Below are 26,443 nucleotides of genomic sequence, written 5' to 3' on the forward strand. Positions count from 1 at the left end.
AAAAAAAAATGTGGTGTATACACACAATGGAATATTATTTAGCCTCAAAAAGGAAGGAAATTCTGATACACGCTACAACATAAATGAACTTTGAACACATTATTCTAAGTGAAATAAACTAGACACAGAAGTACAAATATTGTATGATTCTATTTATATGAGCTACCTAGAGTCCTGATAGAGACAGAAAATACAACAGAGAGGAACAAAATAAGGCAGGAAAGATATATGAAGACATAATGGAGAGAAACTTCTCAAATTTGGTGGAAGACATCAATTTACAAAACCAACAAGCTCAAGAATCCTAAATAGGATAAATACAAATAAAACTACACCATACTGCATTTCAAACTGCTGAAATTCAGAGGTAAAGAGAGCCGCCAGAGAAAAATGACACATTACATACATGGGACAATGATATGAATACAGTTAATTTCTCATTAAAAAAGAAAAAGAAGAAGATCAGAAGAACTGGAACAGCATTTTGAAAGTGCTTCAAGAATAATGTTAACCCAGAATTCTAGGTCCAACAAAAATCTCCTTCAAAATGAAGGCTTTTAAATAAAGACATTTCCAGATAAACAAAAACAGAAAATTCATCACCAGTATACAGATGTGCACTGGAGTAGATACTAGTAGTGTATGTTAGTACAAGAGAGAGAATAAGTTTCCCATATTTAAATTTAAGTACAGCGTTACCTCTAAGGAGACTCTGACAAGCTGAAGATGAATATTGCAATCCATAGAATAACACCCCCCACAAAAAGGCAAAAACTTACAACTAAAAAGATGACGGAGAAATTAAAACTAACAAATACTCACTTTTTGATTAATCCAAAAGAAGGCAGAAAAGGAGGAACATGGGGGAAAAGCAGAAACAGAAAAGATGTATAGAAAACAAACAGAATTTCAGCCCTAAATTGTATTAATAACTACATTAAATGAAAATGGAGTACTCCAATTATAAGGCAGATGTTGTCACACCGGATAAGAAAGCAAGACCCACTTATGTCTGTATATAAGAGAAATCCTTTAAATAGAATGAGAAAAGTGAGTTGAAATTAAAAGAATTTTTTTTAAAAAGATATACCATGCAAACACTAACCATAACCAGCTGGAGTGGTTATATTAATATCAAACAAAATAAATTCTAGGACAGGGAGTATTACCTGGGATAAAGAAGATTTTATCATTTCATGATGATAAAAGGGTCACTACATCAAAAAGACAAAATAATTGTAAATGTGTACCTAATAAAAGAGCTTCAAAACACATGAAACAAAAACTGACAGAACAAAAGGTAGAAATATACAAATCCACAATTGGGGTTGAGATTTTAACATCCATCTCTCAGCAACTGATATAAAAAGTAGAAACTAAATCAGTCCAGATATGGAAAATCTGAGTGACGCTGTCAACCAGAGTGATCTAATTGATTCACAGAACATTATACTCAGCAGCTGTAGAACACACATTCTTTCCAAGTGCACATGAAACATTCATCAAGATAAATCATTTGCTGGGCCGTAAAATAAGTCTTGATAAATTTTAACAAAGCATTTCTACTAATCACAAAGGAATTAAATTAGAAATTAATAACCATATCTAGAAAATCCCTAAATATTAAAAAATTAAACAATATACTTCTAGATCACCCATGGAACAAAAATGAAATCACAAGGAAATTAGGAAATATTTCAAACAATGATAATAAAAATGCAACATATGCAGATAAACTAGTGTTTACAGGGAAATTTATAGTGCTAAACACATATTAGAAAGGAAGAAAGGCTTACAATAAATAATCTAACTTTCTACTTTAAAAGGCTGGAAAATGGTGACCGAATTAAACTAAAAGCTAGTAGGAAAAAAAGGAAATAATAAAGATAATACTGGAAAGCAATGAAATAGAAAATAAACCATAGAGAAAATTAACAAAGCTTAAAGCTGGTTCTTTACTTAATAAAATGGATAAGCCCATAGTAAGATCAAGATTAAAAAAAGAGGAAACAGAAATTGCTTTTATCATCCATGAAAGAGGGGATATCACTACGGATCACGCAGACATCAAAGGGATAAGGAAATTTAAAACAATGAGAAGGGACAGTAGTCTTGGTTCTAGCTGAGATGGATTAAGCATACTGCATCTGTCTCTCCCACTGACTGTTCCTATAAAACCTGCACAGAATGCATGCATAGAGTAGCTATCCAACAATTCTGAAAAGTAAACAGTAGCAGGCAGATTGAGGAAGATGAGAATTTAAAGTACCAGCAAGAGAGCAGTGAGTCTACTGTTTTTCCTCCAGTATCCTCTGACCTGAACTCAAGGCAACTCAAAACTCAAAAGTGGCTACTGGGGAGTAGACAGAGAAAGCTCTACGAGAAGCCCTGTAGCTGTGGCTCAAAGACCTTTTTTTCTTCTTTTCTTTTCTCTGCTCTCTGTACCCCCATGTCCATGATGAAATCCTGAGGTGGGTTTCGGTGATTAATAGAACTCAGTGATTAACAGAACTAAGTGTACAGAAAATTAATAAGAATATAGAAGGACTGAACGACATCAGCAACCAAACAGATCTAATTGACTCACTACCCAACAGCTGCAAAATAGACATTCTTCTGAAGTGCACGTGAAACATTCTCCGAAAGAGACCATATTCTGAGTCATAACATAAACTCTAACGAATTTCAAAGAGCTGAAATCATATAAAGTATGTTCTCTGACGATATGGAATTAAAGTAGAAAGCAGTAACAGAAAACCTCCCAACAACTGAAAATTAAACAACACATTTCTCAATTGCCAAGATATGGAAGCAACCTAAGTATCCATCAACAGACGAATGGATAAAGAAGATGTGGTCTATATTTACAATGGAATATTACTCAGCTATAAAAAAAAAAAAGAAATGTTGCCATTTGCAGTAACATGGATGGACTTAGAGGACATTCGGCTAAGTGAAATAAGTCAGACAGAGAAAGACAAATACTGTACGATATCACTTATATGTAGGCTCTAAAAAATACAACCCACTAGTGGATATAAAAAAAAAAAAGAAGCAGATTCACAGATATAGTGAATAAACTAGTGGCTACCAGTGGGGAGAGGGAAGGGGAGAGGGGCAATATAGGGGTAGGGGATTAAGGAGTACAAACTATTAGGTACAAAATAAGCTACAAGGATATATTGCGCAACATGGGGAATATAGCCAATATTTTACAATAAAATAAATGGAGGATAACCTTTAAAAACTGTGAATCACTATATTGTATACCTGTAATTTATATAACATTGTACAGCAACTATACTTCAATAAAAATAAATTTTTTTTAATTAAAAAAACCCTACATTTCTAAATAACCCATGGGTCATAAAGAAAATCTCAAGTGAAATTATAAAATATTTTGGACTAAATGAAAATGAAAACATATCAAAATTTGTGGTATCTAGCTAAAGTTGCTTCTTAGAAATTTATAGCATTAAATGTTTATATTAGGGAAGAAGGTCTTAATCAACATTCTAAGCTTCCCCCGTAAGAAATTAGAAAAAAGAAAAGAAAATAATCCAAAGCAAGCAGAACATAAGTATTAATAAGGGCAGAAATCAGTGAAATAAAAAATTGGAAAATAATAGAAAAAAAATGAAACGAAAACCCAGTTTTTCGAAAAGAATTAACTGATAAACTCCTAGCAACACTTACCAAGAAAAAAAAGAGAGTGAAAGAACAAACAAATTAACCATATCAGGAATGAAAGAGAGGGTATCACTACAAACTCTGCAGACATTACAAGGATAATAGGGACCTACTATAAACAACTCTTCACATATAAATCCAACAACTTAGATAAATTGGACTGATACCTCAAAAACCACAAACCACCAAAACTCACTCAAAATAAAATACATAACATTAAAGAAATTGAATTGTAGTTTAAAATATTCCAGAAAAGAAATCTCCAGGCCAAGATAATTTTACTGGAGAACTCTAATCGAATATTTAAATAAGAAATAATGACAATTCTACACTATCTCTTCCAGAAAACAGAAGAGGAGGGAACACTTCCCAATTTATTTTATGGGGCTAACAGACCAAAAAAAAAAAAAAAAAAAAAAAAAAAAAAAAGAAAGAAAGAAAAGTAAAAGAAGAAAAAAAACCTTATAAACTAACATCTCTTATGAACACAGACATAAAAATCCTCAACAGGGCTTCCCTGGTGGCGCAGTGGTTGAGAGTCCACCTGCCGATGCAGGGGACACGGGTTCGTGCCCCGGTCTGGGAAGATCCCACATGCCGGGGAGCAGCAAGGCCCGTGAGCCATGGCCGCTGAGCCTGCGCGTCCGGAGCCTGTGCTCCGCAACGGGAGAGGCCACAACAGTGAGAGGCCCACGTACCGCAAAAAAAAAAAAAAAATCCTCAATAAAACATTAGCAAGTTGAATCCAGCAATGCATAAAAAGAACAATACATCATGGTTAAGTGGGGTTTATTCCAGGAATGTAAGACTGGCTCAAGATCAAACATTAATCGATGATGGGACTTCCCTGGCAGTCCTCTGTGCTTTCACTGCAGGGGGCATGGGTTTGATCCCCGGTCCACGAACTAAGATCCTGCACGTCACGAGGTGTAGCCAAAAAAAAAAAAAAAAAAAAAAAAAAAAAAAAAATCAATATTAACAGTCTAAAGTAGAAAAACTATATGATACTATCAACTGATACCAAAAAAGCACTTGACAAAATTCAACATCCATTCATGATTAAAAACAACTCTCAGCAAACTAGGAATAGAAGCGAACATCTTCAACCTAGTAAAGAATATCTACAAAAACCCTACAGCTAACACCATACTTAATGATAAAAGACTGGAATGTTTCCCCTTTAAGACTGGAAACAGGGCAAGGATATCTGTTCTCTCCACTCCTGTTCAACACTGTACTAGAAATCCCAGCCAGGCAATAAGGTAAGAAAAAGAAATAAAAGGCATAAAGATAGGAAAGAAGGAAGTAAAAACCATCTTTATTTGAAGATGACATACTTGTTTGATGAAAATCCTACAGAATCAACAACAAAAATCCTTACTAGAATTTATAAGGCACCCAAGCAATTCAATGAGAAAGGAAAGTCTTTCAGTAAATAGTGTAGTAACTAGATGTGCATATGGGGAAAAAATCCTAGTGCCCATCACCTAGCACACTCAAAAGTTAATTTGAAACAGATCATGGAACTATACACAAAGCTAAAGCTATAAAGCTTTTAGAAAAAACCTAGGAGAATATCTTTGTGACCTGAGAGTGCATGAAAATTTCTTATATAGGACACAGAAAGCAAAAACCATAAAAGAAAAATTTATAAGCTTCATCAAAATTAAGTTTTTTCACTAATCAAAAAACACTATCAAGAAAAAGAATAGGCAAGTTTCCAGACTATATAAAGTATTCCTACAACACAACAGTAAAAACATAAATAATCCCATTTCTTAAAAGGGAGGAAGGCAAAAACTTGAACAGACTCTCCATAAAGAAACATACAAGAATGACCAATAAGCATTTGACAAAGTGCTTGACATGCTTAATCATCAGAGAAATGCAAATTAAAACCGCAATAAGAAATCACAGCATAGCCATTAGAGTGGCTAAAATTTAAAAGACAGATAGCACCAAATGTTGACAAATGTGGAGCAATTGGTACTTTCATTCATTGTTGGCTGAAATGTACAAAAGATACAATCACTTTAAATAAAGACTTTGGAGTTTCTTATAAAGTTATACATAGATCTACCCTTTGACCTAGTAATCCTTCTTCTAGGTAATTATCCAAGAGAAATGAAAACTATGTCCACAATAAGACTTGTACAGGAACGTTCATAAGAGCTTTAATTACAATAGCAATAAAAGAATAAAAACCGGGAAAACCCAAATGTCCATCAACAGGAGAATGATAAAAAAAAAACCCTGCAGTGTATTTGTACAATGGAACACAATTCAGCAATAAAGAAGAACAAACAACTGATATACCCAACAACATGAATGAATCTCACAGATATAATACTGAACTAAAGAAGTCAGACTCAAAAGAATATATACTATATTATTCCATTTGCACAAAATTCTAGAATAGGCAAAACTACTCTAAGATGGAAAAAGTCAGAGTCAGGATAGTGGATGCCTTGAGGAGGGATGCAGGGAGCAGGAGGGCAATTGCCTAGGAATGGGCAGGAGGGAACTTTGGGGAAATATCAGAAAGTTCTATATTGTGATAGGGATATGGATTACACAGGTGTATTTATTTGTCAGAATTGTACAGTTAAGATTTTAGAAAAAAAAAGTGGGGTTCAATAAGAAAAAAAATAGGACATAGAATGAGATAAATAACCCAATCACATTTAAACAGATTTTAAATGCATGTATTTAAAAAACTCCCTTCTTGGGACTTCCCTGGCGGTCCAGTGGTTAAGACTCCGTGCTTCCACTGCAGGGGGCGCGGGTTAGATTCCCTGCTCTGGAAACTAAGATCCTGCATGCCACACAGCGTGACCAAAAAATTTTTTTAAATAAAAATTACAAAATAAAGATTATAAAAAAATTTAGAAATCCCTTCTTTACAAAGAAACAAACTAACAAAAGATGGTGGATAGATGAATGGGAGGTGAGCATAGGGATAAAGGGACAAGTAAATAAACAAACCAGTCAAAGGCTTTGAATGAACCAAGTATGATACAACATCCTGAACCAATGATTTTGATTAAATCAACATGAAATCCAAAAAAGAAAAAAAATAATGAATTGTTGTTAGCTGCCTTATTTTTTTAATCTCTTTAGTGTTAAATAGTACTGCTTTAAGCCTTAAGTTAATGCAAAAAGAACAAGGGCAGTCTTAAGAAGTAGTTATATTAAAATAACAGCTAATGCGTACTGACTCCTGTGTGATAAACACCACTCGTGGATCCACTTTCTTGGATCCTTTCATTTAATCCTCACAATGATCCGCTGGTAGGTACTATTATGAAAACACCATTTTTTAGATGGGGAAACTGAGGCTTAGGCAGATTAGAGTGACTAGATGGGAGTCATATATATAATAAAAGGAGACCCCAGGATCTAAACAGTGGCAGCCAGATTCCCCAAAGTATACTCTTTACTCATTATTATTATTTTAAAATTTTATTTATTTTTGGCTGCGTTGGGTCTTCGTTGCCGCACGCGGGCTTTCCCTAGTTGTGGTGTGTGGGTTTCTCCTGGCGGTGGCTTCTCTTGTTGCGGAGCACAGGCTCTAGGCACGCAGGCTTCAGTAGCTGTGGCTCACATAAACCCACATAATGTAAAACTTACCATCATAACCGTTTCTGAGTGTACAGTAGTGTTAACTCTATGTACACTGTTGTACAACACATCTCTAGAACCTTTTTAACTTGCAAAACTGACACTTATACCCATTAAACATCCTTTTGTTTCTGCCTCTCCACAGCCCCTGGCAACCACCCTTCTACCTTTTGTTTCTAAGAGTTTGACTACTCTAGATGTCTCATAGAGGTGGAATCATGCAGTATCTGTCTTTTCGTGACTGGCTGATTTCACTTTGGAGAAATGTCTATATAAGCCTCTACCCATTTTTTTTTTTTTTTTCAGCACAGGCTCCAGATGCACAGGCTCAGCAGTTGTGGCTCACGGGCCCAGTTGCTCCGCGGCATGTGGGATCTTTTCAGACCAGGGCTAGAACCCACGTCCCCTGGACCGACAAGCAGACTCTCAACCACTGTGCCACCAGGGAAGCCCATGTAACGGGTATTTTTAAAAGAATAGAATGAGGTTTTCCCTGGTGGCGCAGTGGTTGAGAGTCCGCCTGCCGATGCAGGGGACGCGGGTTCGTGTCCCGGTCCGGGAAGATCCCACATGCCGCGGAAAGGCTGGGCCCGTGAGCCATGGCCGCCGAGCCTGCGCGTCCGGAGCCTGTGCTCCGCAACGGGAGAGGCCACGACCGTGAGAGGCCCGCGTACCGCAAAAAAAAAAAAAAAAAAAAAGAATGAGTCGCTGTATGCAGTGTGGCTAAGCACTGTTTTAGAAAATTTTCTCCAGTTGTATGTGTGTGTGTGTGATGGACTATGAAATAAAATGAATTTCTACTGTGGGCTGTGGTTAGAAATCTGAAAAACACTGCCCTACTCTACACTGCACTTGGACCAAGCAAAGACCCAACAACACGGAAGATTTTCCAGTAGTTATAGTAGAGTCATCACATAGCTCTTGGTGGGCCTAAGTATGATGAACACAAAAGAACCTGCGTTAGCATTGTTGGTACTACATTCATGTGGCAACTTAGTTTCTGGAAAAATAGAAAAGCAACTGTCATATTAAATTAATATCTTATGCAAATTTTATTGGTGCTACTTGTTTTGTTTTGCAGTTGCATAAGAGCTATATACGTGTAAAGACTTTATATCTGGTTTTATGCTTGCATATATTTACACAAATAATTTAAGTTTACAATTGGAATCTAAAAGAGCTTTCTTTCCTTCAAAAGGTGTCCGTACAACAATGGAGTTTGAAAAACACTGTTTAGGTCGTGGACTGGGTTCAACAATATGCCCCCGAAAATATATGTACACCCACAGCCTCAGAACGTGACCTTATTTGGAAATAGGATCTTTGCAGATCTCAAGTTAAAATAAGCTCATTTGGATTAGGGTGAGCCCTAAATCCAATGACTGGTGTCCTTATAAAGCCATGTAAAGAAACACAGAGGAGAAGCACAGGAAGAAGTCCATGTGATGACAGGGGCAGAGATTGGAGTTGTGCTGCCACAAGCCAAGGAATGCCAAGGATTGCCAGCAACCACCAGAATCTAGCAAGAAGCAAGGAAGGATCCTCCCTAGAGAGCCCTCACATGGAGCATGGCCCTGCCAACACCTTGTTGTCAGATCTCTAGCCTCCAGAACTGTGAGAGAATAGATTCGTGTTTCAAGCCACCAAGTTTATGGTAATTTGTTACAGCAGCCCTACAGAAGCTAACACAATAGGTGGTAACCTGCCCCAAAGAGGGGATGCATAAGACTGGCCTTTCTAAAAGCCCTAAAGGTATAGGTCTAGACTCCTAACAGTATGCCATTCCACAACTTGGGCTTCACAAGTGGGGAAATCGAGGCCCAGAGAGGGTAAGTGGCTTACTCAAAGGGCCATAGGAAGTGCAGAGAAGGGACCAGAAAGCCAGACTCCTACCTCACCCCCCACCCCACCCCACCACCAGTTCGGCCCTCAGGGAAGGCAGACTGCTCCACCTACCACAGTGCTGGTGACTGTGTTCACTGCAGAGGTGGACTTGGCTTCCTTGATTCCGGAGACGGGTTTACTGAGCTCTGGCCTGGAGCAGCTGAGGAGGCTTGAATTCCTCAAGTCAGTAATAGAGCTGTAAGGCCTCGCAGATGTAGGCTTATGGGGAGCAGGGCCAGCCTCCTCCCTGGGGGCCTCCTGCTCGAGGCTGTCGTCTGTCTCATTTTTCTTTGTGTCTCTGATGCTCGACAGCAAGTCGGGTGTGCAGGACACCAATGTCAATGGCTGGAGGTACTGGGAAGGAGGAAAGCAAACGTACAGCCCATGGGAACCCAGCTCTGTCCACTTCCAGATCATCTGCACCCAAGGGTAGGTGCAAAGGAGATGAGGAGGAGAGGAAAGCAATCAGCATCAAAGTCTCTCTAATCGGGGGCTCTTAACCTGGGGTTCAAGGACCCCTAAAGGGCTCATGGATGGTTTCACGGGGCCTTTGAGCCACTTGAAACTGCAGTTTTAAAATTGTATCTTTGTATACGTTCTGGCAAAAGATTCCATAGCTTTTATCAGATTCTCGAAGGGTCTATGACCCTAACAAACTTATCTTTTTAAAAAATAAAAAACCTGCTCTAAACCTGTCCCTTCAGGTAAGTCTTTGAGAAGGAGATAGACTGAAAAGTCAATGAATCTTTCCAGTGAGCCAGAAGAGAGAGCTAGGCAGAGAAGCGGGGGATCCAGAGATTCAGATGATAGGACAACTGGATAGCTGGCCCCAGCCTAGAGGCTGGTCCACACTTGGAGCAGAGAGCAGGCTGGAAGCACCAGCTGTGTTCAGTCACCCCATGTAGTGTTCTGAGGTCCTGCCTCCCAGAAGCTTTTCCCTGTGGCCTCCTCTCTCAGCTGTGCCCCTGGAGGGGAGCATTCCAACCCAAACTAGAGCTGGGGACCATGACCACAGGTAGTCTTAGAGCCTACTCCCTACATGGGGATGGTGGTCAGCCTCCCAGCTGCTTTTACTCCAGCTGAAGGAAGAAGGGCAGACCAGCGAGAGTCCTCTCTGCCTGGATGGAGGGATCCTCTGAAGGCCTCCGGGCTCCCCTCCCAGGGCCCAGCTCTCCACGCGGCCCCATTCCTTCAGTGTGCCTATCTCAGTAGCGGTCTCCTCAGCATCGCCCCCTGAACTGGCCCCAGCCAGGGAAGGGTGCTGGGCATGTGCGCTCCCCTCCCATCCAGGTTTACTTGTTTGGAGGCCAGGCTGGTGGTGGTCTTGCACTCCTGCCTTCGCTTCTGTCGCCAGTTCCGCATGCACTTGCCTCTCGCTCGCTTGCCTGCTGATTCCCCCTGCATTTCCACCCTCTTATCTTTCGTTTGGAAGGATATTTTCTTCTGTTTCAGTCTCAGCTCCTGGATCAGCTGCCTGCCCAGTGAGGAACAGTCATGTAGGTTAGGGATGGGCTGGGAATGTGGACACTCTCCTTGAGGGCAATGAGACACCCTGCCCTGCCCACCTCATAGAGTGGGGTGGCGGGCTGCACCCCACTCACCACACCCCACCTCTCTCCTCATTTCCCAGTAGGCCAGATGCCACAACTGGCAGGTGCTGGGAAGAAGGTCTGGGTAGGGCGCTAAAGTTAGGGGCTCCCACGTTGGACCCCTTCATATGCTGGGCCTCTCTGGCCAATGATGTGACGGAAATAACTCAGTCACATGACTCAGGAGACGGGGGTTCTAGAGCCTCTTCTGTCGTTATCTGCTGTACGATCCTTTTTCTGCTCCATGAAATGAGGTGGAGGGCGGGGAATGGACCGGATGGGATGAGTCCCTTCCGGCCCTTAGATTTGACACCTGCATGAATCCAGGAGGCAGCCCTGAGGGGCTGGGCATTCTGGAGTGGGGTGGGGGTACCTGTCTCATGGGTGAGTTTCTAGAAACAGCCTCATATCCACTTAACAACATCCCACACCAAAGAATCTTAGGATTTCTGGTCCTTGCGAGACCAAAGCAACTTCAAGGCTGCCCCAAGGTTACCCCTCAGGTCAAGCAAACCCCTCTTCCCCCAACACCCTGCTCCCCTAGCCCCAGGAGCCTTCCTACCGGGCATACACCTCCCGAGCCCTGGAAGCAACTGTATTCTGGAAGAGGGAGTTGTTGTCCTGGAAAAACTTCTCATACTTCTCCGAATTCACACTGGGATAAATCAGGCGGAAGCCTCCACAGTTTTCCTTTTCATACTTCTCAGTTTTCTCTAGAAGCACGGCCTGAAAGCCCTTGACTTCCTCCTTCCTGTTGGGAAGCAGAACACAGGGCTGCAGTTGGGGTTTCCTGGGACCGAGCTTGGAGAGGACATGGCCTTTCCAAGGACACAGATGTCATCTAGGGCCAGACGGAGGCCTCGCACGCAACGGTGGTCAGTCAGCATTTCCTAAATAAATGAACGCATGAACGTTTCCCTGAAAGGAGATTCTAGCCCTCCCGGGACAGCAAGTGTCACAGTGCACTGAGAGCTGGTTGGAACGGTCTTCCTGACAGCTCACCAAATTCTCTCCCGTTACAAGTAGAGCCTATTTCCCTCTTGGCTTTGTTCTGACGAGGCAGACTGTCGCCATCTTCCCAATCACAGCCCCTGCTACCCTTCTCTGGCGAACTGGCAGCCTGTGTTCTGCTAAATTTGAGGGCTTCGTGGATGAGCCTGATGAGCTTTTATGAGCTGTGATGATCTCATTCTTCCTCACAGCCCCCCGGGGAGGTGGAGGTCAGGGAGCGAGGAACGATAAGCCCCTTTTACAGCAGGGAAACCAGGAGCCCCTGAGCCACCCAGGGCCAAGTCGTGACGAGGAGACTGATCCAGAGACGGGCCCTGGCCGCCCCTTAGCTGACGCTGCCTCCTTCTCCAGGAGTTTAATGGAAGGCAGCCCACCCAGTGGGCTCTGTGTCCAGACCTGCCACTTACCAGCGAGGTGACCTGTACAAGGCAATTCCCCTTCCAGAGTCTTGGTCTTCTTAGCTCCAAAAATAGGACCATACAACACCCCATGCTACCGCCTACCCATCCCCCTTCCAGGGAAGACAGTGCACGTGAACACGCTCTGAGAAACACAGTGCCATCCAAACCGAGATGCCATGCCCCGGTTCCAGAAGCTCAGTCCCGAAGGATCAGGCTGGCTCTGCTCATGCGGGGGGCAGCGGGCCACCGTGGGATCTGAAAAGCAACAAAGCCACTCCTTGGCCAGGCTCCTGTCTTCTTTCTCACTCTACAGAGGAAGGCCTCTGTTAAAAGGTAAATGCTACCCAGCAGGGAGCAGGGCGACAGAGGCTCCTGCCAACACAGTGGCAAGGGGAGGATGGACAAATCTTCCTTTTTGTATAGATAAATGGTTTTACTTTTGAATTGGCAATCCCTGGATCTTCATGTGATATTAATAAACTCATATCCACCACAGGTATTTATGTCTATAACTTAATCTATTTTTAGGAACAAAGGAATAGCCACAGTAAAACTGTTCAAACTGCCACATCCTGCCACTATATGTTAATTTTCCAAACGGGAGTATCATTTGTTAGAATTGACCCATTACTGTACCTGGTCTCCCGAGAACGACACTGCTGCAGGAACCGCGCCCGTTGTCTCTCCTCCTCCAAGACTTTCTTTTTGTCACAGCTTCTCAGGTTGATCAGGACCAAAGTGTCATACAGCAGACTGTCCTTTACCTCTTTATCCAACCAGGAGTCAGTGGAGAAGCTCGGAGAGTGGTTGACCTGTGAGGGCAAGATGGCAGCTGGGGAGGCTGGGCAGGGTGCAAGCAAGGTGTGAGGCGAAATGGCCCCTCCAGGGAACCACCCGAGCCCACCTCAGTCAGGGCCCTGGCTACCAAGATGAGTGGAAAGGAGACGGAGAGAGGGTCTAGACTGGAGCCACAGTGAAGAAAGGAGGAAGCAGAAACCCCCCCAGTTTAACTAGCTTTCATTTTAGTCCTGTCTTCCTGAGAAGCATGGCAGAGGGCGGGGGGCGGGCTGTCTTTGGTTTCCCCTCCACCTGGTGTGCGTGTGCCCTGTCCCGTGCACTGTGCATCCCAGAGAGTAGACGGAAGGGGACAGTCCGAAGGGCCAGGCTGGGAGGTGGGGAGGGGAAAGGAGTGATGCATTTGGGATCCTGACCGGGGTTGACAGGGAGACTGGTGGGAGGACGGAGAGGACTCATTTCTGCCCACAGAAGAGTCTACATTGTTCAGAGGCACTGTGTGACATTTGAAGGTTTCCAGCAGTTTCTGAAGGCCTGCTCCTGGTGGCTTATTCTGCTCTTCGGGTGAGAGCTCCAAACGGCCATATTCTCCTTCCCAGCCACACTTGGGAATAAGGGCTGGGAATGGAGGAAAGGCAAGGCCCCAGGAATCTGATCTGTAAATCTGGGTCTTGCGCTCTGAGGGCTGACGCTGTGTCACTGGCAGCTGTCACCATCACCTCTGATTTGTACCGCAGCCCCACTCCCACCCCCACTCCCGGCGTGCACCCTGAATGGCCACGGGAGAGGGCTGCTTGCACAGGTCCAATCGGGAAGAGAGGAGGCCACCCAGGAGCTTCTCTTCCTCCTCTTCCCACCACCCCATGGGTCTGGGGGAAGCAAGAAACTCACTGAGTGGCTCCCCACCCATTCCCATGCCCACAGACACCGGGCCGCTCTCCGTTGGTGCTTGGAACTGAGTGGTCCAGGCCCCTAAGAACCAAGCCTGGTGGCTCCTGTCTGATCTTGAACATCCTCCACCCAGCTTTGGTGAAGAACCACCCCTTTCTGGGAGATGACTCTGTTATGAAAGGTAGAGCTGTCTTTAGAATCACTCTGGGCCTGAGATTAGAGCTTCTAAGTCTGGGTGGACCTCAAGAAGGCACAAGGAATTCTCTAATTCCCGGCCGTCTACCTCCCTCTGGTGGCCACTTTTCAGCAAAGGGAGAAGCCCCAGGCAGCAAGCGCCTCGGCGGCGGGGGGCAGTGGCTTGGGAAGTGGATTACAACATCCTGGCTGAGCAGGAGGGCGGAAGGATGGGCCCGGCTAGCCCACCCTGGTAACAGGCGTCAGTTGCACCCCTCGCCCCAAGCCCGCACCTCCAGCAGCCAGGGCTTGAGTTTGTGATCCAGCAAAATGTCGAAGCCCAGGATTTCAAAGCAGGCACTGTTGAGTGTGTGATTGCGGAAGCAGGTGTGGTAGTTATGCTTGATGATGGGGTGAGCCGAGATGAGCGTCTTGATGATGATGTCCTCGATATCTCTCCAGATCTGCCCCACGTTGTAGCCGTGGCTCTCCATGTACACGTTGAAGGTGGAGAGCTTCCTGGAAGGGAACCACGGGCCATGAGGCAGGGCAGCCCACCTCTGGTCATCTAAGGCCATGGCATGCTGGAAACCAGAAACTTCTGGAGAAGAGAAGGCCCCAAGGCCAGTGGGGAGGGACACCCAGGAGCCAGGGTCATACCAGGGCTGTGTCGGCCCAGGAGGAGCCACAGGGCCATACTCCTCAAGCCTCCACAGTCCTGGAGTGGGCAGAGATACACTGACACGTAAGCCCTGGCCTGGGCACTTTCACTGTAACATAGAAAGCACCTGTGGGCTGGGGCAGGGACTCGGTATCCCAGGTGAGAGCTGAATGGATGAATAAAAAATTTCTTAAAAACACACCCTACGGGCTTCCCTGGTGGCACAGTGGTTGAGAGTCCGCCTGCCACTGTAGGGGACACGGGTTCGTGCCCCGGTCCGGGAAGATCCCACATGCCGCGGAGCGGCTAGGCCCGTGAGCCATGGCCGCTGAGCCTGCGCGTCCAGAGCCTGTGCTCCGCAACGGGAGAGGCCACAGCAGTGAGAGGCCCGCGTATCGCAAAAAAAAAACACCCTACATCATGGTTTTGCTTTGGAGGCAATGGTTTCTCAGCCTGTGGTGTTCATTAGAAGCACTTAGGGAGGCTTTTAAGGCCACCGATAACTGGGTTCCACCTCAGCTATCTGAGGGGATTCTGGGGACGCTAAAGACACAGAAATTTTGTTCATTATTAACCCCCTAAAGGGCTGACCAGAGGGGAAAGGAAACCCCAGGGCATCTCAACAGATAGGGTTACCAACTGTCCCAGGGCAAACCAGACAGTCTGATTTTAGAGCTGAAAGTGCCACATCCCAGAAAACCCCTCAGTCACAGGCAAACCTAGATGGCTGGTCACCCTATCACAGAAATCAGAGGATATCTACCCCATGAGGAGAGGTTTGTGAGGAAACATCTGAGGAAATGTTCCGGTCAGCTCTGAGCTGGGCAGTACAGAGACAGGGCGAATCTGACAGGTCCCAAAGGCAATGGCGGGGACAGACACTCACACGCACACAGGTGTGCACAGAGAACCAAAGTGGGAAGTGGAAATATTGGAGGAGGAAATACGGGTGATGCGGGGGAATGAAGAACAAAGAGAAGGATGAGAAGACAGGAAACACAGCTCACCCGGGCCATCCAAAGAGCTAGATGGACTCCCGTCAATGGAGCCAATGCACATTTGCTAAGGACCTGCTGTGTGTGCAAAACTCATGCAATGAGGGGATCCCAAGAAACCAGCACCTCTCTTCTGGGAAGCCTAAGGACCGTATGAGGAGTCAGCACACACATGAGACAACCAAAGATGCATCTATATCACGACAGATAAACAGAGGCCACTCAATATAGAGGCACACCTTTTCTACCTGCCATTGTCAAGGATGGAGTGTTGCACGTACGTGAATTTTCCAGATCGCTTGAAAGCAACCCTTTCAAGTGCAAAAAAAAAAAAAAAGTGTTTAATTTGCCTAACTGGAAAATAAATGTTCCCAGAGTAGGTTATACACACCTCTGCCTTCTTACAACAGACGTTATGAATCATAACATAACCTCTTCTCGATGACTCAGGCACATCACAATGAATACACATAATTGTGCAATTTCATAACGGCCAGTGGCTAGTGCATTCAATTGAACAGCTATGTGCCAGGCACCCTGAAAGACGAAGAGGACCCGGTCTCTGCCCCAGAGGCCTGCCAGGTTTCCAGTTTTTCTTCTTCTTCATTGCTCCTACTGAGTTTGCAGCCTGGCGGGGATTTACTGCCGGTACAGCTGGCCTCAGGCTAGGGAGGGGGGAGTTTGAGGTAGGGGATGGGCTAGTAGGAGAAGCAGATTGTCTCAAAAGATGGGGAAGAGGAAGATGAGGAAAGGTGAAAGCAAACAGGAGGGAGAAAAGGAAAGGACTCTGCCCCGCAACATGGGAGGCACCTAGAAGGCCAGGGCACCATTCTAACCATCAAGGAACTTAAGTACCATTGGGGACACAAGGAAAACATGCGCCCCAAGCACAGAGAAGTTACGGGCTACAGCTGATGCTGACCGTGAGGGTGGTGGGAGCCCAGAGACAGAGAGGTTACTGGGGGTGGTTAGACTCGGATTCCATAGGCTTGTCCTTAGAGATGGAAGCCAATCCTCTCATCTGACAGGTGAGGAATCAGAGGCCCACAGAGAAGATGGGTTTCACCCACACTGCAGTGGTTATATGGCTGAACCAGCACCTAGAACCAGGTCAGAGAAGGCAACACGGAAGCTTAGTTTGACATCAAGGATGTTCTCCCATGTTTTCAGTTGGAGCTGAGCAAAGGCAGAGAGGTGGGAACAAGCAAGGCCTGTGTATCAAAAATGAGCAAAAGAGTGTCCTGGGAGAGCACCACGGAGCGGGTGGCACCGGCAGTACCGCTAGCGGTTAAGGGCACAGACTCCAGGGTTAATTCCAGCTCTGCCACTTCCTAGCTGTGCGAACTTGGGCAAGTTTCTTAACCTTTTTACACCTGTTCCCCAATATGCAAAATCGGGGTGATCATATCACGCCAACTTTATGGTGTTGTTATGAGGATTAAATAGGTTGAGGAATGTAAATTTCTTAGAGCAGTGCCTGGCAGACAGGAAGCGCTCAACAAATAAAATGGTAACTATTAATGTAGTAATAATAATAGTGGGAAATGGGGTCTGGTCAAAGCATACAGCAAGCAGAGGAGTTTGAATTGGATGCTCTAGGCACCTGGGAGCCACACCGGTTACCTGAGAGCAGAAGTAATGAGTATACGGAATGTGTGATAATAACGGCACCCACTTGCACAGGGGGCATTGTTTTTGAGGCCTATTCATACCCATCATCTCAATAGGTCCTTACGGCATATTTGTGAGGCTGGCCAGCTGGGATTCATGTTTATTGTGTCATTTTATTTATTTATTTTTTGGGCCGCGCCCTGTGGCTTGCGGGATCTCAGCTCCCCGACCAGGGATCAAACCCGGGCCCCCTGCAGTGGAATTGCAGAGTCCTAACCACTGGACTGCCTGGGAATTCCTTATTGCGTCATTTTAGAGAGGAGAAACCGGAGGTACAGAAAGGTTAAGCAGAGGTGGCTGGGGCTAAGAAGAGTGAGGAGGCCATGCGGCTGTCTGGTGGAAAGGAAGGGATGGAGGGACATTTGAAGGGGGAAACTTCAGAATTCAATGACATGCTGGAAGAGGAAACATCTAAGATGACACCAAACTCTCCAGTCCTGCGGGTTAGAAGTTAGAGAGGGGGAAGCTTGGACTGCTGAGGTGGAAGTGATGTGAGAGAACACATGACATTGGGAAATGCTGAGCTGGAAGCAACGGGGAGACATCCAGGTGCAGCTGAGGAGAGATGGGCCTGGAGCACCGCAGGGGGACAGGTTGGGGGGTACTGCAGGGGCAGGGGAAGAGGGGGCAGCCGACAGCTCCAGCAGAGAGCAGGGATGGAGAAGAGGGATGAGGCCAGGGCCCGGTGAGTGAGGCGAGGAGAAGGAAGGGGAAGGAGGGAGGGGAATTAGGGTAGCAGGACAATATTCCACACCGTCACCTTAGCCCTGGCACCACATGACACACACCCCCATCACAGCCTGAGGGCCCAAAGGCTGTTGGTGGGGAGTCCATTCCCATAAGAGGAGGGAGATGAGGGGCCTTTGATGACGTGCCTTTAGACGAAGGAGAAATCACAGTAACTACAGGCATTATCTGTGCTCTGTCACAGGTCACCTGAGTCTCAGGGTGACCCTACGAGGTGGGCAGGGCAGGGCGTCTCACTGCCCTATTCTACAGACCAAGAAATGGAAGCTCAGAGAGGTGAAGGGACTTGCTCCAGCTGACTCAGCTGGCGTGGGTCAGGGTGGGGACTGGAAGCCGGGCCTCACCGAGCCCCGATGTTCAACGTGCAACCGCGCAGGAGGCCAGAGGGTGCCCACAGACCAGGTGGGCAAAGAGGAAGGGGGGGAGCCGTGGGCAAAGTCGGGTGGCCAGCGCCCTCCGACAAGGGGGAGATCGCCTCCTGCCAGCCCAACACGTCCCCTTCCAGCAGGCTTAACCTAGTGATTTTCCATTTGCTTTTTGGAACTCTGCTACCAAGGGAGTCATGAAATTTCCTGTGCTTCTCTGATGCTCTGAAGCCAAACAGACTGCCTGTATATCAGTCCTTTAAGTCTGATGCAAGAGAAAGAGCAGGGGCATCGTGACACATCACTTGAGAATCTCTGTTGGAGCAACACCCCAGGGAACCACAGGCCTGGCAGGTCCTTCTCCGGTGTCAGACCAGCAATCGATAAATATCTGTTGGTCTAGAAATGTCAGAAGGACCAGCTGTAATAAGAGTATGTTTTGGTGTGTGTGTGTGTATCCATCTCTCCTCCTCCCAATCTCCTAGGGTTTATGACGTGGCCTTCTTTCAATGATTAACAGCCAGAGGGCAGAGACTAAGGAGTCTGTTCTGGGCTTAGAGGCAAAGAAATATCTTCTGACACCATGTGGCCCAAGATGGAAACACTGATGGGGACTGACAGGGTTTGGATAGAATCTCAGAGAGCAGCTCGGAGCCCAGCAGGGAAAGAAAAGAGAAGGGAAGCCGCTTCCTTACCTCTTGCTGCCAGAGTGAGCATCTCGGAGGAAATTGGGACTGTGCTTATTAACGGAATAATTAGTCAGGTGCATGCAGATATCGTCCTGGGGAAAGAGACACAAGTCTGTGGGGTCAGGAGGAAGGGCAGCCTTCCACTTCCTCTCTGTGCCCTTCCATGGCCCCTGGGGCTTACAGAGATGGAAAAGAAAAGGGGCGTCTTAGGGCTTACTTACACTGGCAAAACAGAGGAAGTAAGAAGGCGTATCCTACAGCCTGGAGCATAAGAAACTCCCCCTCCTGAGGTTGGGTGGCGCTCTGCTGAGGGAGGACTTCAGGAGCCCTGAGGGCCTGGGGACGTTGGGGGAGGGCTGGGGGCTTGCCCACATCCTTCTTTCCTTGAGCACCACGGAATTGTTGCTTTGCAGTCAGGCCACGAGTCCCCACCTCACCTCTTCCTAGCTCTGTGACCTTGGACAAGTCCCTTATACCTGGATTTTAATTTCCTTATCTGTAAACTGGAGATGATAATCCCTGTCTCTGAGGGCTCTTGGGAGGGCTAAACGAAAGAACAGATACGCCCTGGCACATAGTAAACCACAGTTCAGCAAGTGACAGCCACATCCACCATGCCTTGAGAAGGTAGGTGTGACTCGGATTTTTTACCAGCTAAGAGAGGAGGGGAGGCGGCGTGTCCCCGAGCTCACCAGGTTGTCTGGGCAGGGGCGGGAGTAGGAGGTGGTGGCGAAGCGCGCCAGTCCTTCGTTGTACACAAAAATCCTGAGAGGGTCACAGGACGTCATGAGCACGTAAATCCGTAGGTCAAACTTGAACCCGTCGATGATAAAGGGCTGGGAGGAGAGAACAGAAGACACACGGCGGCGTCAGAGGAGAAACCCCGACTTGAAGCCCATTAGCGCCCTGTCTTGTTTTCGTGGTTTCAGCTCCAGTGAAACCGCGTTTCAGCTCGCGTTACAGAGGCCAGGCTGGGGTTGGGGAGGGGGACAAGGGGATTTAGGCCATGTGACCTTGTGCAAGCCACTAACCACACCAGGCCTCAGTTTCCTCATCTGTCAAATGGCACGAGTAACCACCTCCAAGAGCTTTCCTGGCAACAAGACAAAATAACATGAAAAAGGCCTGCGATGAAGGCCATGTTGTCACCACCCGGGGCTTGCTACCGTCGCACTTCTGCCAGAGTTCTCCCTGCAGTTGCAGTATTGATTGCGATGCCAGCCAGGTCTCCTATGCACCTTCTAGAAGGCTCCCTCCCTGTAAAGGGCTATACCTCCAGTCATGGACAGCTGGTTACCATGCTCTCTCCAGGGCTACTTCCCTCTCCCAAAGGAGGTGGGGCCTCCACAGACCCAAGGGGCTCTCCCAGCTGCCGTCTGTTAGAGGCAAGGGGCCAGCCTGGCAGCGCTAGACCAATCGACAAGAGTGCAAGGGCAAGGGCGCTCTGGCCCAGGCACACGACACGTCTCTGGTCAGAAGGCTTGGTCCGACCAAGTCCAAGGCAGGACTTGGCTTCACCCCCACCCCACCATCCCTTCCCTCTTTTCACAACCAGTCCAGTGGAGCTTCAGCCTGAGGTTGCCGTGGATGATAAATAACTAATCACGATGAGGAAGTACCTTTGAGATATAGAGTTGACAGATCATATCCTCCCCTGGTTTGATTTCCTTCACTGTCCGGGTGATGAATATACCTCTGCCCTGGCAGCCCGAATCCGGCTTACAGATGTACACCTTATTTTTTCTTGACCTGCTGTAGTTCTGCAAATCTCCCCAGCTACCAGAGCAGGAAGAGAATGAGATACACCTTTAGCGGGGGGAATCAGTGAAAATGAAGGCTAGCTCTTTATTTTAAAAAAAAGAAAAAAGTGACAAAAGCCCTGGAGTTGACAGACAGATGCCCAGAGATCTGGTTATAGGAGAGGCAGTCGAGCACACACAGCGGAGAGAAGATGGGCTCTGGAGGGAACTCAGACCTGGATTTTAGCCCCGGCAACAGCACTCACCAGCGGTGTAGCCCTTTACCGGGACTTGACCTCTCTAAGCCTCAATTCCATCATCTACACAATGAAGACAATGACAGCTATCTCACACATGACATGATGCGGGCACGGTGCTGGTCCACGCCACACACCCCACAAAGGTAACTAACTGTGATCCAAGCGCTTCGGCTCTCTGAGTTTGCAGACAAGAGGTGTGAAGTTCTGAATCTGACTCAGGCCCTGACAAATGATGTGACCTTGGATCCATCAGTCTCTTCCCCTGCTCTGGGCTTCAGCCTTTCCTCTGTAACACCTCCACTCCAGCTAGAGTGTGACAGGGCAAATGCTATCTTTGAACGTAGTTTGAAGAAAGTATATTCAGAAGAAAGAAACCAACTTCAAGGGTTATAAATCTCAGGCTCGTTATACTTCTTATTTTGCCTTTTAACTCAAAGGAACATTGTCACCACTGGAGAAGTCACATGACTGCAATGTCCCTCAGTGGCCATGAAATCTGGAGGCTCCTGTCAACCCGATGGCAAACACATTTTCTCTGAAGTTGCTGCTAAGCTCTGCAAATTGTTCCAGACAAGTTAGGAAAGGCTGGGAACTCTGGGGCGCTTGGTTTGGGAAAGCACTGGGGGGAGACGGGAGAGTGGGATTCCTGGGGAGGCCTTTGTGAGTAAGTATAATTCTGATGGCAATGCTCCTCTACTCCCCCACCTCGTCCCAAACACCAGACTGTACCCAGGCCGTGCTCACGTCATCTCACATTCCTCCTGCTTCTCGTGATGTGGTCCAGAGTATTTTAGGTACCAGGAATGGATGTCCATTTTCCAGATGGATATAGTGAGACCAGAGATGGGAAAAGGCTGACTGCCATCCACGGCACTGCCATGGGTCAGAGGTCAGGTGTCCCTCCCTGCTCCTAACCTGGGTGCTAACCATTACCTCACTCCCTCCAGAAATGCTCGAGGGCCTTAAAAATTCCAAAAGTGCACAGTGAAAAGGCTGGAACAAGTTCAAAATCAACAGCTTTCAAGGTCAGAACAAATTCTCATCCCAACTGCAGGCACAGGCTCCAAGGCACCCAGCCCCTAAATGTCATCTAATTGTATAGGCAGAGCCTTGTGTTTTCTCAACCTTGGACACACCCTTTGTTCCTTCTCTTCCTGAAGAGGAGAGAGAGATGGGAGACCCTATGGGAAGGGAAAGTAGCAACCAGGGACTCGGGGGCAAGTGGAAAATGTAAATTGGCGGTGGGGAGTGGAGAAAGGGGCGCAGGTGGGCACTCACTCAGCAGGAAGACACCAGGTCCTAGGGAAAAAGTGGAAATCTTTTGGGAATATCTTTAACATGCGGCTCATATTCCTGGCCAGCAAGTCCTTGCGGCAGATTTCAGTCGTCCCTGGGAAGTGATTGATTTTCTGCAAAGGAAGCCGGAAGTCGTGAACAAGGGGGCCCATGGGAGTACCCATGAGCTCCCCCTGGGGACAGTCATAAGACTGGGGCTCCACGGGGTAGATGCCACGCTTACACAGAGGACCGGCTCTGACCCAGATACCTGGTAACTTTTGATTTCCATCACCCGCCCCAGCGACACCGAGTAGTCAGTCCAGTAGAGAGTCCAGTCGTCGTTTTCCCCTCCCTCTCGAAGGCCATACTGTTGGGCAGCCCTACGCACTGCCGTGGCAGGTGGAGAAAGAAAGGCCCGTCAGCCGGGAAGTGGGGGAGGAGCACGTGGTGGGGAGGTTATGTTTCTAGGTGCTCCCAGACCGTACACTGAAGCCAGACAACTGGGCTCCTTGGGACTGGAAGCCGTCTTGCCCCATCTGGACACACCGTTGCCGAGAAAGGAACGCAGAGAGTGGAAAGCTCCTGGGGAACACAGCCTGTGCCCAGTGACTTCCACAGAAGGTTTTCTGGGGTGAATGTTTCACCCACCCTTGCCAGGAAGTAGGCCTCTGGCTTTCCTCCAAGCACTAGCACTGAATGTTCAGGGGATATAAACGAATCCTTAACGTGGGCCACAGCCAAGCTTAATTAGCGAGGTAAATTGACAGAAAAAACTATGCAGTGTATTTCAAAACCATATATATGCTATCACGCCCTTCTTCTCCAGTCCCTATTAATCTTAATAACTGGGAGCTGACTCCAACACAAACTCAAATGCCTTCAAGAGCCTGGAAAAAAAAAGAAGTGCCTGCAGTGACCAGGAGAGTCAGGACCAAACTAAAGCACCCAAATTCGAAGTGAAAATAGTGGACTTCCCTGGTGGTGCAGTGGTTAAGAATCTGCCTGCCAATGCAGGGGACACGGGTTCCAGCCCTGGTCCGGCAAGATCCCACATGCCGCGGGGCAACTAAGCCCATGTGGCACGACTACTGAGCCTGCGCTCTAGAACCCATGAGTGTAGAGTCCGTGCTCCACAACAAGAGAAGTCACCACAGTGAGAAGCCCGCGCACCGCAACAAAGAGTAGCCCCCACTCGCGGCAACTAGAGAAAGCCTGGGCAGCAATAAAGACCCGACGCAGTCAGAAAATAAAAATAAAATAAATAACTTTTTTAAAAAAAATCACCCTTCAAAAAAAAATAGAAAGAAGAATATATGAGTGAGCCTTCCCAACTCTTTGGGGGAATCCAGTGGGTCCCCATGGTGGGTGCCTTGAATGTAGGTGCTCACCACTCTCATATCGGCAGCTGGATAGATTGATCACCAATCATCTGGAAAAGAGAAAGGGGAAAGCACCAAGACAGAGACAGACACACATGCCAGAACAAGGGACTGCACGTAGAAACATCGTGTCCCACGTGGAGCTGCCTGATACCTAAGTGGTCACACTAAGCCCGGTTTGACCATCCCTGTTACTGAGGACACAAATCCCCAGGGTTGCAGAGTGACAGAAAACATGGGTTCAAAGTACTGTTACTCTGCCCACGAGCTAGAAATTCTGTATTGTGATTATAGCTGATTTTGCTTGAAGCTTCATATTAACATCATCGCCTCCTCAATCCTTTTACTCCAGTGGCCCATCGGGAACAGGAAGTGAATATCTTTTTGGCCAAAATACTTCGTGGTCTCCCTCCTCTTGCCCCCCCATTAAGGGAAGCTGTGAGTTAGAAAGCAAACAAGCTTTCAGACATCAATCAGTCTGAGGAGGAATTCACTCCCCCTCCAGAATGGAGCAAAAGGTATGGCAAAATATTAAATAAGAACTAGAATGTGGAAGCTGCGGTCAGATCCTAAGAAGTCGGCGTGATTCTGTTACATTTAAAGTGTACTAAATCCCCAAGACAATGAGTACTTTCTTAAAACAAGGAAATCCATCGTCTCTCCCCACACAATTTTTTAAAGGGATTCGAAACACAAATAGAATGAAGATTAGGACAGGCATGGTTTTATATTACACACCGTTATTTGATTCTATAAAACAGATGATCAAAAGTGGGTTCTTTTTATATGAACCAAAAGTGGTGTGATTTTTACTCCGCACAGTTTCTCCTTTACCCACTCCTTAGCAGCCGAGGCCCGCCCCCCTCCAGGTCCCTCCTGCTCTTACCAACATGGATCCCCATTCCTCATCTTTCAGTCCTAACCTCTTTTTCTTCCTCTTCTTCTTGCCTTGCTCCTGGGCATGCTGAAGCCCATTTTGAGCCCCAGTGTTCTCTCTCACAAAAGCCAGGGTGACGATTTCTTTTGAATCTTCTATGGAACTGTCCTCTCTCTCTTCTGAGTCTGTCCCTTCCTCTCCTTCCAAAAGCAGGCACTGGAGCATCTCCCCTGCCTGGAGGAAGCTCTGGGGAAACACGGGTCCTCCCCTGGAGAGAGGGTAAATGGAGTGGCAGTTACTCGGATCCACCTGCAGGGGGACCCCCCTCCCTTGCTCTTGTGGGCGGTGGACCAGCGCTCAGAGACCAGACAACAGGTTGCAGTTTATAAAATGCCACGCCACCTCCACAGTTGGTGCAGGCTCCAGCAAGGAGCTGATTCCAGCTTTTGCCATGACTATGACCTTGGGGACTCATTCAGCCAACACTGGCCTTGGTTTTTCCCTCCTGGGGTTTTCAGAAGCAAGCTGAGATGCTATGCATGGCACCACGCCATAAACAATCTTATTATTAAAGTGAGTGAGTGTCTGGAGACAGCTTCAGAACCAAGCCTTAAGCCTCCCTAGCTGAGGAAGTTAGTCCCCGTGGGTGCAGATGAGGTGAGGTGCTTTGAGGAGGTCTGTTAGCTATTTGGGCTCTGCACCAAACCTCCCTCCCACAATCTGCTGGCCTGAGAGTGAACACAACTGGCGCTCATGAGTGCAGGACTCGTAGCTGGTTGAACAAGATTCAAGCCCGGGGCCAGATGCAGCCCTTCGGAGACCTCAACCACAAAAGAGGCTACAGTGTCTCCCTCACTATCCAATTCAAAATAAAAGCAAGACCAAATTGTAAAATACCTACAAGGAAGTCCAGCAAAGTTCCCATTCCACCTCCACCCCTGCCGCCCCCATGATGACTTCTGTGATGTTTGCTTGAAATTTCAAATATCAAATTTTTTGACATGGTTTTTAATGCCCCTGCTTCACTAATCCTTAGGAATGTGCTTAGTCTGCCTTTGGGTACCCAGAACTGCCCAGGCCCAATAAACTGATTCATATCCTCTTCACATCTGAGGCTTCTATGATCATAAAGCCAAATTTCTGGTGCTTTCCCCTCCTCTCCTCACCTCTCCAAAGCCCGCCAACCTCCTCACTATTTCAGGCCCTCTCTCTTCTTGCTACTTACCCTGTTCTTTCCTCACAAACTCTTTGGCTTTGAAAAAAGATATTAATAATATTTTTATTATAATTTATTCTAATGTACTATTATCATTGAAATACTATAACATTAAAGGAAGCTCAGAAAAGGGCAGTGTGGGAAATCACCCGTAGCTAACATAGCAACTTTGGCCCTACTGTGTATTCTTTTTTATTCTAAATTTCTAAGCATAATTATTCTTATATGATTGTGACCATAATAGATAAACAATTCTGTATCTGCTTTTTGCCCACTTACAATCATAACATAACCATCCTTTTGGTTGTGGCAAAGTTTACATAGTTCTAATTTTTAATGGTTGTGTAATAATATCCCATTGAAGGAACGTGTCTGCATTTAACCAACCATTGCCCTATTACTGGCAATGTAAGTTGCTTTCAATCTTGCTGTTACATAAATAGCTCTAAAATGCTCACTTTCATGTTCAGAAGAGCTTGTATTTCTTCAGGATTATATTCTTAAGATATT

The 26,443-nt window shown here is 46.5% G+C and overlaps 1 protein-coding gene across 1 annotated transcript in view; it reads right to left on the minus strand.

Annotated features, from left to right (window-relative positions):
- Positions 1-26,443, minus strand: part of TTLL6 (tubulin tyrosine ligase like 6) — a 35,110-nt gene that overhangs the window by 2,667 nt on the left and 6,000 nt on the right. Inside the window, 12 exon segments of the mRNA XM_024744460.1 lie at positions 9,268-9,549; positions 10,492-10,669; positions 11,347-11,535; positions 12,833-13,008; positions 14,350-14,575; positions 19,191-19,276; positions 19,877-20,020; positions 20,804-20,960; positions 22,462-22,592; positions 22,730-22,848; positions 23,850-23,890; positions 24,764-24,985. Of these exon segments, the coding sequence (XP_024600228.1) occupies positions 9,268-9,549; positions 10,492-10,669; positions 11,347-11,535; positions 12,833-13,008; positions 14,350-14,575; positions 19,191-19,276; positions 19,877-20,020; positions 20,804-20,960; positions 22,462-22,592; positions 22,730-22,848; positions 23,850-23,890; positions 24,764-24,985 (1,951 nt within the window).

This window comes from Neophocaena asiaeorientalis, unplaced genomic scaffold, assembly GCF_003031525.2.
Source record: "Neophocaena asiaeorientalis asiaeorientalis breed wild unplaced genomic scaffold, Neophocaena_asiaeorientalis_V1.1 scaffold1, whole genome shotgun sequence".
NCBI lineage: Eukaryota > Metazoa > Chordata > Mammalia > Artiodactyla > Phocoenidae > Neophocaena > Neophocaena asiaeorientalis.